At 38.1% G+C, this 15,167-nt stretch overlaps 2 protein-coding genes across 5 annotated transcripts in view; one reads left to right on the top strand and one right to left on the bottom strand.

Moving 5' to 3' along the window:
- The window catches only part of myripa (myosin VIIA and Rab interacting protein a), a 21,326-nt gene extending 19,763 nt beyond the window's left edge, over positions 1–1,563 (top strand). For 2 of the 4 annotated variants that reach the window (XM_086077531.1, XM_086077514.1), the window contains 5 exons: positions 53–232; positions 410–571; positions 847–945; positions 1,047–1,107; positions 1,277–1,563. In XM_086077531.1, the coding sequence (XP_085933657.1) occupies positions 53–232; positions 410–571; positions 847–945; positions 1,047–1,107; positions 1,277–1,293 (519 nt within the window). In that variant the 3' untranslated portion in view covers positions 1,294–1,563. Of the gene's footprint in view, positions 1–52; positions 233–409; positions 572–846; positions 946–1,028; positions 1,108–1,276 lie in introns of all 4 variants that reach the window. The other 2 variants (XM_086077520.1, XM_086077504.1) reach the window with 1 other exon arrangement.
- plxdc2a (plexin domain containing 2a) lies at positions 1,455–15,167 on the bottom strand. Its single transcript, XM_086077542.1, has 13 exons — positions 14,946–15,167; positions 13,232–13,413; positions 12,275–12,421; positions 12,124–12,193; positions 11,917–12,039; positions 10,843–10,961; positions 10,657–10,756; positions 10,107–10,202; positions 7,681–7,762; positions 7,512–7,572; positions 7,016–7,244; positions 3,304–3,455; positions 1,455–2,089 (listed from the first exon to the last, which is right to left on the bottom strand). Exons 1-13 carry the CDS (start codon positions 15,022–15,024, stop codon positions 1,874–1,876), a joined length of 1,656 nt encoding a protein of 551 aa, XP_085933668.1. The 5' UTR covers positions 15,025–15,167; the 3' UTR covers positions 1,455–1,873.

Here is a 15,167-nt window from a genome sequence, read left to right as displayed (position 1 = left end):
AGTTTTGTGACCGAATGCTTCTGTTCCTCCTTGTAACTGCATATACGTGCAGAGGTACTCAGCAGCGTCCCTGTGCAGCATCACAACCGAGGTCCTCAAGGTTCTGAACGCCACAGAGGAGTTGCTCCAGGGGGTGGAGGGCCAGGACGCTCGCCGTGACACTGCCACCTCTTTGCCCGCCAACGTTGACCCCAAGAAACTAGATCAGCAGTTCTCTACGCTGGAAGAGAAAGTAGGTTGTAGATCAGGGCTGGGCAAACCTTTGTGCACAAGGACTACATTGGATTTGAAAATATATGGATCACAGGGTCACGATATGTACAGTATTAACATTTATTCTAAGTGGATTAAAGGATGAAGCGGTGCATTTATTAGCGACGGCAGATACTTTCAACATCGTTCTCCGCAGGTGTACATGGCGGCGGGATCGGTGTACAGCGTGGAGGTCGAGCTTGGCGAGTTGGAGGAGCGCGCCAGGGGCATCTCCAGCAGCACATCCGACACGGAGCTGTTCTTCCTGGAGGAGCAGGTTGCGTCGGCCGCCGCCAGAGTTCAGCAGTCCGAGCTACAGGTGAGCATTTGTTTGACCTCAGGACACCTCAAATCTTGAGTTTTGTCAAATCTAGTGAAGCAGAGTTGTGTATATTGACATGGAGACGCACAACATTGTGGAGGCACCACATTTCCGAGGCTACTGGAATGCTAAAATAATAGAATGTAAGTAATGTAATAAAGCGCTACACTTAATCCATCTGAGAGACGTCTGTAGGTACTGCTGTTTTGGTCAGCAACACAGTCATTGTCTGTGATCAATAGCATCTACGAACTGAGTACGTTCTGTCGCAGGTCAGCGACATCTCTGCGAGGATCGCAGCGCTCAGGAGCGCCGGTCTGGACGTGGACCCGCAGTCTCGCTTCGCCAAGGCCAGGACCGTCCCGGTCATGGTAAGCAGTACGGCGCTCTTGAGTTCTCACACGTGCATGCGATGCGACCTGACGCGCATGATGTCATGGGTCTCACACAAAAGACCACGTTGTCTTTCCAGCCTCTCACGCTGAGCTCATCCAGACAGCTGAGGAGACGACTGCCTGCGCTCCCACGTCCAGGTCAGCGCAACACAAACTATGCTGTACTTGTGAGAGAGGGGGAAGTACAGAAAAAAAAATAGCCCTTAAATGTATTTCTCTTACTTGCATAAAATTGGCTACTCTACTCACCTCTATGCTAGCCCTGGTACAAGGAATACAGCATTTGTTTTGTTTCATTATGTTTCAGAAGACAACAAAAGCTAATTTCAGGACCCAGGACTTCTGCAGTGCCTTCTTGACTGGTGCCTTCCTTTTCTGCTACTGTTTGTTGTTCACTAGAAAGAAAAGACTAAAACAACATTTGTCATCATTATAGAGATAATTTTTATCACAGTACAGTCTAGAAAAAATAATACATGAACAAGTGTAAAACAAATGTATATTTTGATTTTGTCAATGTTTATATATCATAGTAGTGTACATATTTGTATAGCAGAAAAATCAGTAGAAAATAAAGTTTTGCTTGAAGATGAATGGCAGCAAAGACCTTTTGAACCTTGCACATGAAGGCGGACAACGTGAGGAATTTTGTTAGTATTTTGGAAAAGAGGAAATGACACAAAGGTGAAGACATTCCGCCATCGGGTGGAAGTTCCTCCTGAGGGAACGCTGACACATAACAGCGATCTTGGCCACAACGTCACTCCGTGTTTGTCTTTGCAAATAACATTATAGCAGTCCACTGGCAAAGGAGAAGCCCCCATAAAATACTCTCGTTTCCTCATAGAGGTATAAATGTGAGAGCGAGCTGCGTCCCAAAGCATTCTGGGAGTCGTAGTCCACTTCAGAAGCTCTCGGAGCAGAGAAAGCGCTCCCTCGGGTCGGGCACGATGAAGCCTTCCTTCTGCTCGCTCTCTCGTCTGATGGCCATGACGAAGGACTGCTTGGGGTCGATGACCGCCACGCCGTCTCGGTCCACGCCCGGCGGCTCCACCTCGGCGTAAGAAGGGTGGCCCGAACCGCGGCGGAACATCATGGTGGGCCAACGGACCGGACGCCGCTGCAGACGAGCAGGTCATTGGAATTTTGGGAAAAGTTTTACACAGCAACATGAAATTGGGTCTATCATGAGTAAAACCACAGAAAAGTCTCATGAACCAAAACCTGAAAACATGCAAGAAGTTATTTATGTGGAAAGTGGCCATTTTAGGGGCATTTTGATTAAAATGTACATTTGGTAGTAGTATGCCTGGCATGTTATTCGAACATTTCCTTTGGCACCGTGTTACAACATGGTAGACATGTCTATCATGAGTAGACCCACTAAATTAGACTCCGGATGCCATGTCTAAAAAGACAAAGTAAGGCTGCCATTTTGATTTATTCAAGTGGCCATTTTAGAGTATTTTTGGTGAAAGCTTACATTTGCTAGCATTTCTCATTTTCCCATGTCCCCATGCCCATTCCTTGTCCAGAATTCAGCCCCCAAAGCCAGTTTCAGTCAGCAACATGAAATTCAGTAAGCAAATCGACTGTGAGTCGTCCCACAGAAAAAGTCTCAAGAACCCATGCCTGAAAATACACATGGAGTCTGACAAATCTGGTTTGGAATGACCATTTTGAGACATTTCCCCATCCAGTTACACATAACATGACATTTTGTTGGCATGTTTATCATGAGTTGAACCACTCAAAAATACTCAATAAGCCATGGCTTAAAAGACTCAGATCAAGTCTTCCATTTTGGTTTAAAATGGACACTTTGGTGAAAATTTGTATTTGGTAAGATAAATTGGCTGTTTTAGTGTGAAGTGGCCATTTTAGGGTAATTTTCAGGGGTCCTTCAAAAATTAACTAAAGAAGTGAGTAATGATGTCATTGTGTGTGGGTGGATCATGGTACCAAATTTTGACCTAAACAAAAATGTCTCGCAGCACTGGCAGGGACATTTTGAAAGTTCAGCCTCAAAAACTAGTTTGTACTAGCAACACGTAATTTGGCAGGCATGTCTATCATGAGTAGAACCACAACAATGCCAGAAAAAAGACAGGAAGTCTGCCATTTTGTTTTGAGGCAGCCATTTTAGTCGTTTTTCTGAGGTCCTCAATAATTAAGTCCTAAAAATTTAGCCCAATTCCTACCAAATTTGAAGCACGTGAGGGCAACAGATGGCAAGACAGATGGGCAACTCCAAATTGTGAAACATTTCATAAGCATTACATTAATGAAAGGAGATGCGTAGCTGTACGTATCGCTTGTTATTGATTTACTGACCTCCATGAAGAAGAGGCTGGCGCTAGACGTGGGGTGATTGTACACATAGACGGACACCAGGATGCCCGTCGCCATGACGACCATCACCATGACCACACCCACCAGAAGACCCGCCTGCTCCCGTTGGCCTGTGTCATTGTCCTCGCCACTCGCTGTGAAAACACATACGTGCAAATGCATTGTTGTGAGATCAAACAAATATTCGTTTCACAGCTTACGGGACACTTTATGATGCACGCCTACAGTACATAATAAGAATGAGATCTAAGACGAGCTTTACATCGGCACTCCACAACTGTTACATCTGCACCATCATTTGGATGTGCACCAAAAAGAAATGCATTTTTTCTGAGACTGTGTGCCTTTGGCAGGTTGTGCAGAACTAGTCCACTAACCAAAAAAAGCAAAAAACAAAAACGAACAAACTGATTAACTAACCCATGATTGAATAAACTACCTAATAAACAAATTACCCAACAACTAATAAATAAACATAACTTGTCAATGATCTAACTAAATAACAAATTAATCAAATTATAACTGTTGCAACTAATAAACAAACTAGCTGACTAATGAGGTAACTAACTAATGAATAAACTCATAACTAAACTAACATAAAATGAACAAATTAACTAATTCACAAACAAGCTACCCAATGAGGGAACAAAAACCCTCCTGAGACAACATGTTAATGAATGAACTAATGCAACAACAAACAAATAAAATAATTAATGAACTTCTAGTTAACTAATGAGGTAAATTAAATATATAAAAAAACTCTTGAATAAACTAATAAAACTACTTAATGAAAGAGCTAAGTCATGAGGAAGCTAACTAATGCACAAACCAGCTAATGAATGATTTAACTAATAAACTCACAAACTGATGAGCAAACGGACAAACTAATAACTACACGTCAAACTATTTGACTAATAAATGAACTAGAAAACAACAACTAAACAGCTAATTAACTAATGAGCTAACTAACAAGCAACCAAACTAATTAATGAACAAACTCAACAGATGTACTAACTAAACAGCTTCCTAACAAACAAGCTAATGAACACACGAACGTATTAACTAACCAACGAACAAATTAGCCAACTAATTGAAGAACAAACGAGCTAACTAATGACCAAACAAACACTTGAATAAACTAACAACTGAAAGAATGAACTCGTAAGCAAACAAAACATGATACTGGTTAAGTAAGCATTAATCAAAAATTAGAGTACACGGTTTGCACACGCAACGGAACTTACACAGTAGTTAACAAATAATAAAATACAGGAAGTAACAGAAACAGAAAGGCAGATATCAACTCTACATTATTGAACATGCAAGTAATAAAGGAAAAAATGATTGACATCGTCAGGCGTGAAGCAGTATGGGGTGATGTCACCTATGCCTATGTCACTATGTTGACATTGTGTCAGCTAAAGATGGAAATATTATGCTATGATTGAAAAACATTACGTCAACTGAGAAACATTTGGAGTCACAGCGCGCTACATTCGAGCTAACAGAGAAAGCAAAACAGGTTGGGGGAGGGAAGCAATAGCTGCGACGAAAGCATTAAGTCCATCAATTTATAGTATATGATACGATAGCATCGATCCGTATTAAAGTAATGAATTAACCAAGAAGCAAACCACATAATGAACAAACAAGAAAGAGAGCTAACGAGCCAACTCAATACATCAACACCTATCGCCTAGCATTTTTTTTGATGATGAAAATGTTGTGCACTTGTATTGAATGTCATTATATTGCCCAACAATACTCTTTTGTTTCTCATCCATGCGTCATCTACAAACAAGAACAAACATCCACATAAAACACACACACACAAACTTCTTATTCTTATTACATGACCAAACTAACAACAACAACAAGAGAACATCACATTGACGTGGTGGTCAACAACGGCGTCTTTGGGGCCCATAAATAACTGTCCTCCATGTTGTCAGTCAGCCACAAGGCGGCCGCATAGCCACACATACATTGAGGACACTATGCAGTATTTAACATGGTGCTGTATACACTCAGCTATGTGCTAACAGAACACTGGCAAATAGCGCAACACCCCCCAACCCCACCACACACACACTACACGTGACAATATCACAACAAGCATGGCGTGATGATGATGACCGACACAAAGTGGCATATGCTTTGAAAAACATTTATCTATGTTTACTTATATGCTTGTGATGGATTATGCGTTGGACAGGATTGGTTGGTATATTTCCAGGTTTTTATTCATGATATATATATTTTTTCATGAAAAAAAATAAAAAATGTGTATATCATTAATCTAAGACCAAATATTTAAGTTATATTTATATTTTGTTATAATTATTATAAATATTTCCATACTATGGAGTTTGAAATTTTACAATAAACTTTAATTTTTATTCGACTTTTATGGGGGGTTTTTTACATCACAGTGAAAAATGTATGCAAATATTTTATTTTAGAAATATTCAATCTTCACAATTGTATGTTTTTATTGATCTAAAAAAATAAAGACTGCATAAAGACTTTTTCAATAAATATTTTTCACCCTCACTCAACAGAATTGTTTTCCTAATAGCAAAAAATATTGCAAATATTTTTATTTTAATAGTATTTATTTTCATATTTTTTCACAACTCTGTTTCAGTAATATTTCAAATTCAGCATGATACAGACTTCTGTATATTTTATTTTTCTCACTCACCGCAGTTATATAAAAAACAGTAAATAATTTGTTTTATATAAATATTTATTCAATCTTATTTACAATATTATATTTAGATTAGAATGGAAAAACTCTTTGTAAAAAGGACTTAATAGTATATTTGTATTCAATATATTCACATTTATATATTTTTAATACAGTAGCAAATTAACCTGGATTATTTTATAATTAAAACAATTTATATTTGTTAACGTGAAAAATTCTACATTACAAGGACTTTTACATATTCACTCCATACTTGATTTGGTTTCATTTATTTAATCGCGTGTATCTTTGTTAAATACATTGTATTCCATTTTCATAAGGCCAATTAACCTTAAGCAATATTTAAAAAATTATTCAAATCTAAAAAATGCTGATAAACCTTCAATATGCATTTTTCACGAAAACCACCTAAAAAAAATTACCCCCCCCCTAAAAAAATATATATGTATATAAATAAAATAATAAATAAATAAATATTAAAGAAAAATCTGCGAATGGGTGAATCTGTGTGTGCTGAACTGCAAGTATGCAAGGGTCCACTTAACTATATGTTTGTTAAAAGTCATTCTAGGATGTCGTAACAATTGTGCTGTGTTGTAAAAGCTAATTTTTGTGCTTTGGCGGAGGTCTCCGAGTCAAAAATGTTCTTTACAATAACATGTGCCCCTACTAATCTAAACACGGCATTCCGACTAATATTGCGTATGTGGAATATAAATTAGGCAACAAAACCCACCTGTTTTTAACCATCCAGCCATTTTGTCACTTGCTGCCAACTGAAATTTGATTCTCGGGCTTAACTTGCGAATGTCACATGACCAAACCCCTGAGATGGATAAAAATGGGTGGATTTGGTTGCTTAATTCTTGTTCCACAAACGCCGTATGAATCCGAATGCCATGTGGACAGTAATGGGGGCGCAGAGAACGTATTGTAAAGACCACTTTTGGATTGACTCCCTTTTAAGAAAAATGTGAAGCAGACCTTTAGGTTGGCTGGTGGAGGAAGAAGAACTGGATGTCGCCTTTCCGCCGCTCCTTGTCGGCGAGTTTTCGGCAGCTAACGTCCCGCCAAGAGGGGCGGCAGTCGGGCTGGAGGTCTTCCGCTGCTCCGATGTCGTGGCCGAAGGCGCCCTAGCAGTGGGCGCCGCCATCAGGTGGTGGGATGACGTGTCTGTGATGTCGGGTTCTCTCAGGCAACGGCGATCTCGTCTCTGGAGGAACACATTGGAGGCTTTTTTCGAACACTTCTTTTGAGGCGTTGTCAGGGGATTTTGGTCAAATGTTGGGCTCACACTTGATCTCCCTCTCATGATACACAAGTCTAAAGCTAGCTTAAGCCTATTTTTTTTTTAAACCCATATTCTTTTGAATTGATTGGTGTTTCACACAGCATGAAAATTGAGCCCTTATTTGTCATTTTCTTGTTCCTTTTTTTACGTTTTTTAAATGACATTATATGTACAGCACTGAATGCCAACCTCCTGCTGGCATCCGTGGTCCACCCAGTCCTGGCGGTTCCGGTCAAAGCCGCTGGAGCATCTGGAATAAAACAAAATCCCCCCCAAAAAAGGTTGAGGTGGTGATGCGGATGGTGAGGAATGGTCCGCATTCCGGAGGCAGCGTGCTGTGTGTGCTTTTCCGTCTGACCTCTGCAAGCGAGAGCACCAGCTGCAGCTGAAGCCAATCTGAGAAGTGACACACGGAGCACAGCTGGAGAACTGCAGGCACGCTGAGGACCAACACACACAGTCAGGAAGGCTTTTCCGAGCCACCCAGGATCAACACCTTCGTAGACACTAGAGATGGTTGTTTGTTTCATTCAAAAAGTCGCACTCGAACCTCATATTTGCAAAGATCTGTTCATTTTTATCTCATGTATATCTGTTTATATGGTTGTCATTGATTGGATGTTGTTTAAAGAATTTACTTCGTTTTTTCTCTTCACTCTTAAAGATTGTGAGTATTTTTCAGGTGGAGGTGGGCACTTCCATCAGTCGTCAATGGCAATGCCTACCTTTCGGCGAGTGCACCTTGATGCGAAGCCTTGAAAAAATACACAGACTGAGCACCGACTGAAGCAGGTTTACGTTCGTCGACCGGCGTGAGTACAGACGAGCCTTCTCATTCGATGTATTTTTGCCAGGCTTCGAATCATAAAGCATTAAGTTGGGCATCGCCATTGATGGGAATTGATGATTGATAGAAGTGCCCACCTTTAGTATTTTTTATGTTGATGTTAATGTTGAGGAGATGCAGGTTAGTTTTTCTTCATTTTTTTGGTTTGCATCTCATTCTAAAAAATATTTGAGGATTCTTTACATTTTATGCATATGCAGTGGTGCCTAGTAGTTTAATTAGTTACACACCCCATCCCCCCCCCACCCCCACCGCGCCTCATGCACTCTATAATATTTTATTCTTTAAAAACATAGAGTTAGAACATAACAAATCAGAAAGTAACAAATTAAACTGTTTATACAACATGATTTATTGCTGCAGTTCATATCATTGTGCTGCTTCTTCTGGTGGTCTTGGTCACCAGGGGGCAGCATAATACGACAAAAGGAAAAATGAACACATAAAAAAAAAACTGTCAGACACAAACGAAGAAGAATAATACTACTTTTAGTTGTTTTCTGTAAGGAATAAATTACATGCTATGAGTGTTGTTATATTATCTGTGTATCACGTTCAAGTATCTGTTGCTTCTAAAACCATGACTATCGATGCTAACTATTAGCACGTCAGCGGTGTTATGAGTTATGTTAGCATCAAGCTGAGCTGACATTTTTATGGCAAAGTTATGTGGTTTTAAATATTGTACATGGTATAATTTTCTTTGTTTCATGTTTATTTTGACAATAAACTTCAACTGGGAGTGACAATAAACAGCTTGAAGCCTCTTTTTGGATTTTTTTTTTCAATATTTGCCTAACTGCTGCTCAATGTGAATAGAGTTGCGTTCACTGCCACCATACAGCACTCATATCCCGAATGGTGGCTTGTACCTAAAAAATGTTTTTAAAAAATCGCAGGTTGGGTCACTCATAGCTCAAGGTACCAGTCTATTTAATTTTAGAACAAATTTTAATTATAAATAGGGGTGTCAAAATGAGTGTGTTCATTTTGAGTTCATTTAAAATTTCTTTAACGCCACTAATTTTTTTAACGCACAATTAAAGCTACTGAACGTAGAATATTTAATTTTTATTCGCTACTGCCACCTGCTGATGAAAAATGAAACTGCACATACCCGTCATCTCACACACGCAACACAACACGCATACCATGCGACATCCACAGACAGAGGGTGGGAAATTCGAACCCAAACCCAGTCTGAAAACTATTGGCCAGAGGCTTGCAGGAGTACCCATTGTGAACCGCTATGGTGTTAATCTACTAATTAGAAGACATTTCAGTCATAAATAGTTAAATAAAAAGGCTACTGTAAAGATATTTTGGGGAAAAAAGTTCCATATTGCAGCTTTAATGGCCGCCCCTTACTTGGAAAGCCTGTGCTGGGGAAATTCAGGTCGCAATTTTACAATTTTAACTCAGTTTTATGATTTATTATGAAATTACTGTATCAATGACTTAAAGATGCAGTCATATTTCTATTTAACATTTTTCCACTATTATGTTAACAAGAGTATGAAAACTTATGGTAAATTTTATTGTATATTTAGAACAGATATAAAATTTGTAATTAATCGTGAGTTAGCTATTGAAGTCATGCAATTAATTACGATTAAAAATGTTAATCGCCTGACACCCCTATTTATAAATATTACAAATACATAGTTTACATGTTTAATTTAATTAGCATATGTATTTCAGATTGTTCACATTAATTTTTTCAAAAGATGACAATTTTGTGCAATACAGACATTCAAATGAAAAACATCTACAAATAGTTTACTTTTATATTTATGTACCGTATTTATTTGAAGTCTATATTTTTGACATGTTTGAAAGCGCTATATAAATAAAGATGACTTGACTTGACATCATATCAATAATACATTGTTGTTCTATTTTTCAAACTTCAATTAACTGAGACTGGATTGACTTACTTGGGAGAGGTTGCATCTCGATAGTGGTCGCATTGGAGATTTTGGACTTGAGAATGTCCACCCGATGGTACTCATAGATGGTTCTCCGCCGCACATCTGCCAGACAGAAGATGCTGTTAAGTGGAACATTATTTTTTTTTTAAGTAACTATATAATTTAATGATTGTGTATTGACAACATATTGCGATATGAAGAGCCCTCATCAAGGGCTATCATCTGATAGGTGACTCATTGGGGTTGGGTGCAAATTTGGACCTCACTACAAGATAAAACAACATAATATATATATATATATATCATTCTGTATATTTGTGCTGGCAAAATAACAAACCAAAAAATTGACTACGCTTCGGCAGGATAACAAACGTACAGAAACATAAAGCTAAATATCTTGTCTTCGCTTTGGCAAGCTAACAGACAAAGCAACAACACACACACTTTGCCACAAACAGACGGACAAACAAATCATGATTTAGCAAATAGAAAAACCACAAAGATAAATGTATCGTTCCAAAAACTAGATTATCAGGCCGTATGAAGTCGTACTCACTCGGAATCTGTTCAATCTTGTGAAGCACCACAAAAGCGTCCGATAGGCCGACTTTGACTGGATGATTCTTACTACTGATGCCGCTGATGTCAATAGGAATCTATAGAGGGGGGGGGGGAGGGGGCTGCAGCTTAAGAAAAAAAAAAAAGAAAAAGTACGAGGGCATAAAATGAAAATGGCGGTCACCTCTTTGTAAGCGAAGACGATACGTCCGTCACTGTGCAGAGCAGCTTGGAAGGTGAACGTGCCCGAGTGGACGTTGTCCTGCAGGTGGAGGCGGGTCCACTGCACCACCAGGGCAGAGCCTGGCAGTGGCACCACACAGCATAATGAATGAACATGTGCGCCGTGGAACAGATTTTTATAGCTAACACAGAAGAGAGAGGCTATCCACTACAATTTTTCCCTCAAAATGTATGTCTGAATTATGAATAGAAATTCAACACGAGTAGGGGACATGAAAATTCACGGTAAATACATTTTCAAATGTATTTTAGATATATTTTTAGACTTTTTGTTAAATGATGTATTTTAAAATACTGTATGTATTCCATATGAGACATCAAATTTAAATTAAATATGAACACTAAGACTAACATTAACAAAGAGTAACATTTATATGTACATTTCCATATAAAACTGATTCATTCGTTTATAAAAACAATACAATACAAAATAATTTATCTCATATTTATGTTGTATTTAGTTTCAATTCAATCAATTCAAATGATATTAAAACAAAATTAAACTGTGTTCAGATTATGTGAAATATTTATTTAAATTTCAACAGTAAAATACTAAAAACATAACCAATAATGTTTTATAAGAAAACAGTTTTTACCATGAAAAAACAATAGTAAAATAAATGATTCAAAAAAATTCTGCAATAACATAACTCCACTGAAGTTGTTTACCGCGTAAGAATTTTGTGTAAATGTTATATTATTTTTATTCCTACATAAATGAAAAATACAAATATTTAATTTAAAAGTATTTCAAAATTTCACATGGAACCGATTTATTTAAAATAAAAGAATATAATACACATGTATGTAAATATGTTAAAATTTTCCATTTGAAATAGATTCAGTAAACTATAGTAACACATGTTAAATAAATTTAATATTTTAAAAAATAATTTCCGATATAAAAATATATTATTACATCAAAATGAAAAGAATATTGATTTTTTAATTAATTTTCCAAATAAAACAGATTCATTTGAAACAATCTATTTGAATAATAAAAATATTTTGTCACCATTATCAAAGTAAAAGACGGAGGAGTTGCTGGAGAGGCTGGGGTCAAAGTTGGCCATGAGCGGTGTGATGTACTGAGTTGCGGTGAGCAAGCGGTGGATGACATCTCCCGTGTAAATAAAGCCTGCATGGGGAAATAATATACTTCTTTGTACTGTTTACAGACGCTGTACCAAATGAAGCAGCCAGTGAGTGTGAATGTACTTGCCTCCGGTTGCCACGGTGACTTCCTTCAACATGTGACCGTAGAATGGGAACTCAAAGGAAAGATTGACTCTCTGGAACAGATCAAAGTGTCCTCATGTATTAACATGACGATGACGTGGATGGTGATGATGATGATGATGATGATGTCATACCTCAGCTTGGCGGTGCGTGTTGGACAAGAAGCCGCGAGTCTTCCACTCGTTCTTGTTTGCCTGCTCCGTGTTGACCCACGTGTCTGCGGCACCCGCCACATCTCCAGGGCCGACGATTTTTGATGTGTAGTAGACGTGATCCATATTCTGGCACAAATGTATCAAATTAATCATTAACTCATTCACTGCCATAAATTATTTTTAAAAAAAGATTATTAAAAATTAGGGGTGACAGGCAATTACATTTTTTAATCGTAATTAATCGCATGACTTCACTAGTTAACTCACGATTAATCACAAATTGTAAGTCTGTTCTAAATGTAAAATAAAAAATTCTAGGTTTTCATACTCTTGTTAACAAAAGTGGAAAATAATGTTGAACTAATAGAAATAGTTCAAATGAATTTTAGACGTCTATAGCTGTCAATGGCAGTGAATGAATAATACTTTTTTTTTAAAGATTAAAAATTTGGGGCGTCAGGCGATTACATTTTTTTATCGTAATTAATCGCATGACTTCACTAGTTAACTCACGATTAATCACAAATTTTATATCTGTTCTAAAAAAATCTAGGTTTTCATACTCTTGTTAACAAAAGTGGGGGGAAAGCTAAACTAATAGAAATAGTTCAAATTAATTTTTGAGGTTTATAGCCGTCAATGGCAGTGAATGAGTTAATAATAAGGACGGAGGGGGCGGATACCCGGCTTTATTTCCATGTACTCGCGACGTTGGCCGTCTTACTCCTACTCTTTTCTGCCCTCTGGTCATGTACGGTAAGTGCTAGTAGTTAGCCATCATGCTATTGGCTACATGCTATTTGGTTGTGCATCTGCTTGATCCAATTCATTTGTGTACTGTATGTAATTTTATATGAAATGACTCAACTCCACATTCTGTTCTACAATTATCATAGCACTTTTGTGCACTAGCCAAAGTTGGCGTGGGGATCTCACCACAATCTGGGTGGAGTTGTCGTGTCCCTCCTCCAACAGGTCGGCGTCCGAGTCATCCGGGTGGTGCCGGTCCCGGTAGAGGCCCCTGGGATCCGCGGCCCTCGTGGGCCTCTTCACCCTATTCATCTTCTCGTGGGGTCCGAGTGGGCTTTCCACATCAGTAAATTGTGTCTGGGCAAAAACTGAGAGCGCAAACATAAGTCATTACAGTACTGTGTGAGTTTTACTAAGATAAACATTTTGGAACTACAATGTGTCATTAAAATCCTCAATATGAAAACCAAGAACATACTTGTTTGTACCTTTGGTTCACTGAAGTCTCTATAATTAACCTGAGGTGTAAATGTTGTGAACACCTGCAGCCCTGGTGAGGGTAAGCAGTAGCACTATAGACAATAAATGGATGAAGAAAAAGAATAACCAAACAAAACACAAATCTACCCTTAGTAGCAGTTTTATACAGGTTCATTAAACACCCAAATGTAGCAAGAAGTACCCGGCCTCGCCTTGAAAAGCATTGTAATGAAGGTCCAACAATCACACATGTACAGTGACTCCTTCTCCATGTATTGCCGTAACGTTTGTGTTCCATCCATTGCTTCACCGCAAGATAGATGCTATTTAGCTTTAGCATTAAGCTAGTGGACTGAAAAGGCTAAACCATATGGTTGTTAATACACAATTTACAATAATTATCTTTGTTCAATGTTTAGTTTGACAGTAAATGTCAACTGGAAATGGTAATAAATAGCTTGACGTGCTCACAAGCAAGAAAAAAAACCCTCTTAAGTCACGTCACTCGTATCTCAAGGTGCCACGGCGAACACGTGGCCCGTGAAGGCACAGTTCACGCAGAGGCCAACATGATTCGCTCATGGCCGGAACGCAACTGCCGGTGACTCACTTTGCTCTTCACAGCCCAGGGTGAAGGAAAGCCTCCGCACATTCTTCACACCAGCAAAGCGAGGCACCCATGGGTGCTGCTGCTGCTGCTGTCGTTGCCGGCTTTGTCACATGCTAAATCAATGAGCTACTGTTTGTATGGCCATACTTGCACTGTGATATAAATCCTTGGAGGAAACAGGATGCACTATGTTGTATTTGTATAGCCCTTTCCAAATAGAACATAACACTGGATTTGATTTTGTCAGTCAAATTAACATTGAAGAGTGATACATATGGTTTCTGTCCAACAAAAACTATTTGAATTGAGATAAACAAATAATGTCCATGCTTTTGATAATGTGATTGTTATATTATTAAAATGTCAAAACTTTGTTGGGTAGTGCAAACACAACCTGCATGATTGACTTATGACGGCCCCTATTTGGGAAACTTAAAAAAAAGAATCGTTTTTTAAGAAAAAGACTTGCATTCAACGTCAATTCACGTACATTTGTATTTTTTTGTTTATATTTATGTATAAAGTAAAGCGATAACATTAAACCTGTACATTTTATACAACTATAAATACAAAATTGTTGATATTTTTCGTTATTTTTTTCACAAGTGAAAACAAAAACAGTTAGCCAGATAAAATTAAGAGTTATGTATTGTGCATTTTCCGTAGTAATTATCCCGATTTTTTTTACACTATTTTTTTTTTTAAATAATGAATTTACATTATTGTTATGATTATTAAATGCAAATGACACCAATCATGTTTAAAAAATAATAATAATTTTTGGGGGAGTTGTGCACTTGAGTGACTTACCAAAAGCAGGTCTTGGCGTCGCGTAATTTACAAGCTGGGAAACAATCAGCAGTCCCATAATAACACGAAGCGTCTGCATTATTTTCTCCGAGATAAAGACTATTCAATATTGTTATCAATGTCAAGTTAAAATCCAGTAACAAGGACAATTTCTCGGCGAGTTGTTTAAAAATGTCAAGACTTCCAAACCTGCGGCAAACAAGCTGGCCGCCACTTTTATCA

This window comes from Leptonotus elevatus, chromosome 1 (assembly GCF_054856555.1).
Source record: "Leptonotus elevatus isolate MCC_2025b chromosome 1, RoL_Lele_1.0, whole genome shotgun sequence".
Taxonomy (NCBI): Eukaryota; Metazoa; Chordata; class Actinopteri; order Syngnathiformes; family Syngnathidae; genus Leptonotus; species Leptonotus elevatus.
The sequence above is the reverse complement of the archived record's forward strand: the minus strand, read 5'-3'. Positions and strand labels throughout refer to the sequence as shown.

Bases quoted from the DNA above. Each gene is read 5' to 3' on its own strand.
- plxdc2a (XM_086077542.1), bottom strand. From the start codon at position 15,024: ATGCAGACGCTTCGTGTTATTATGGGACTGCTGATTGTTTCCCAGCTT. The intron at 12,040-12,123 runs GCAAGTACATTC...TTCCCCATGCAG, and splicing joins AGTCACCGTGGCAACCGGAG to GCTTTATTTACACGGGAGAT. The intron at 3,456-7,015 runs GTCTGCTTCACA...GTGTTTTCACAG, and splicing joins CTCCACCAGCCAACCTAAAG to CGAGTGGCGAGGACAATGAC.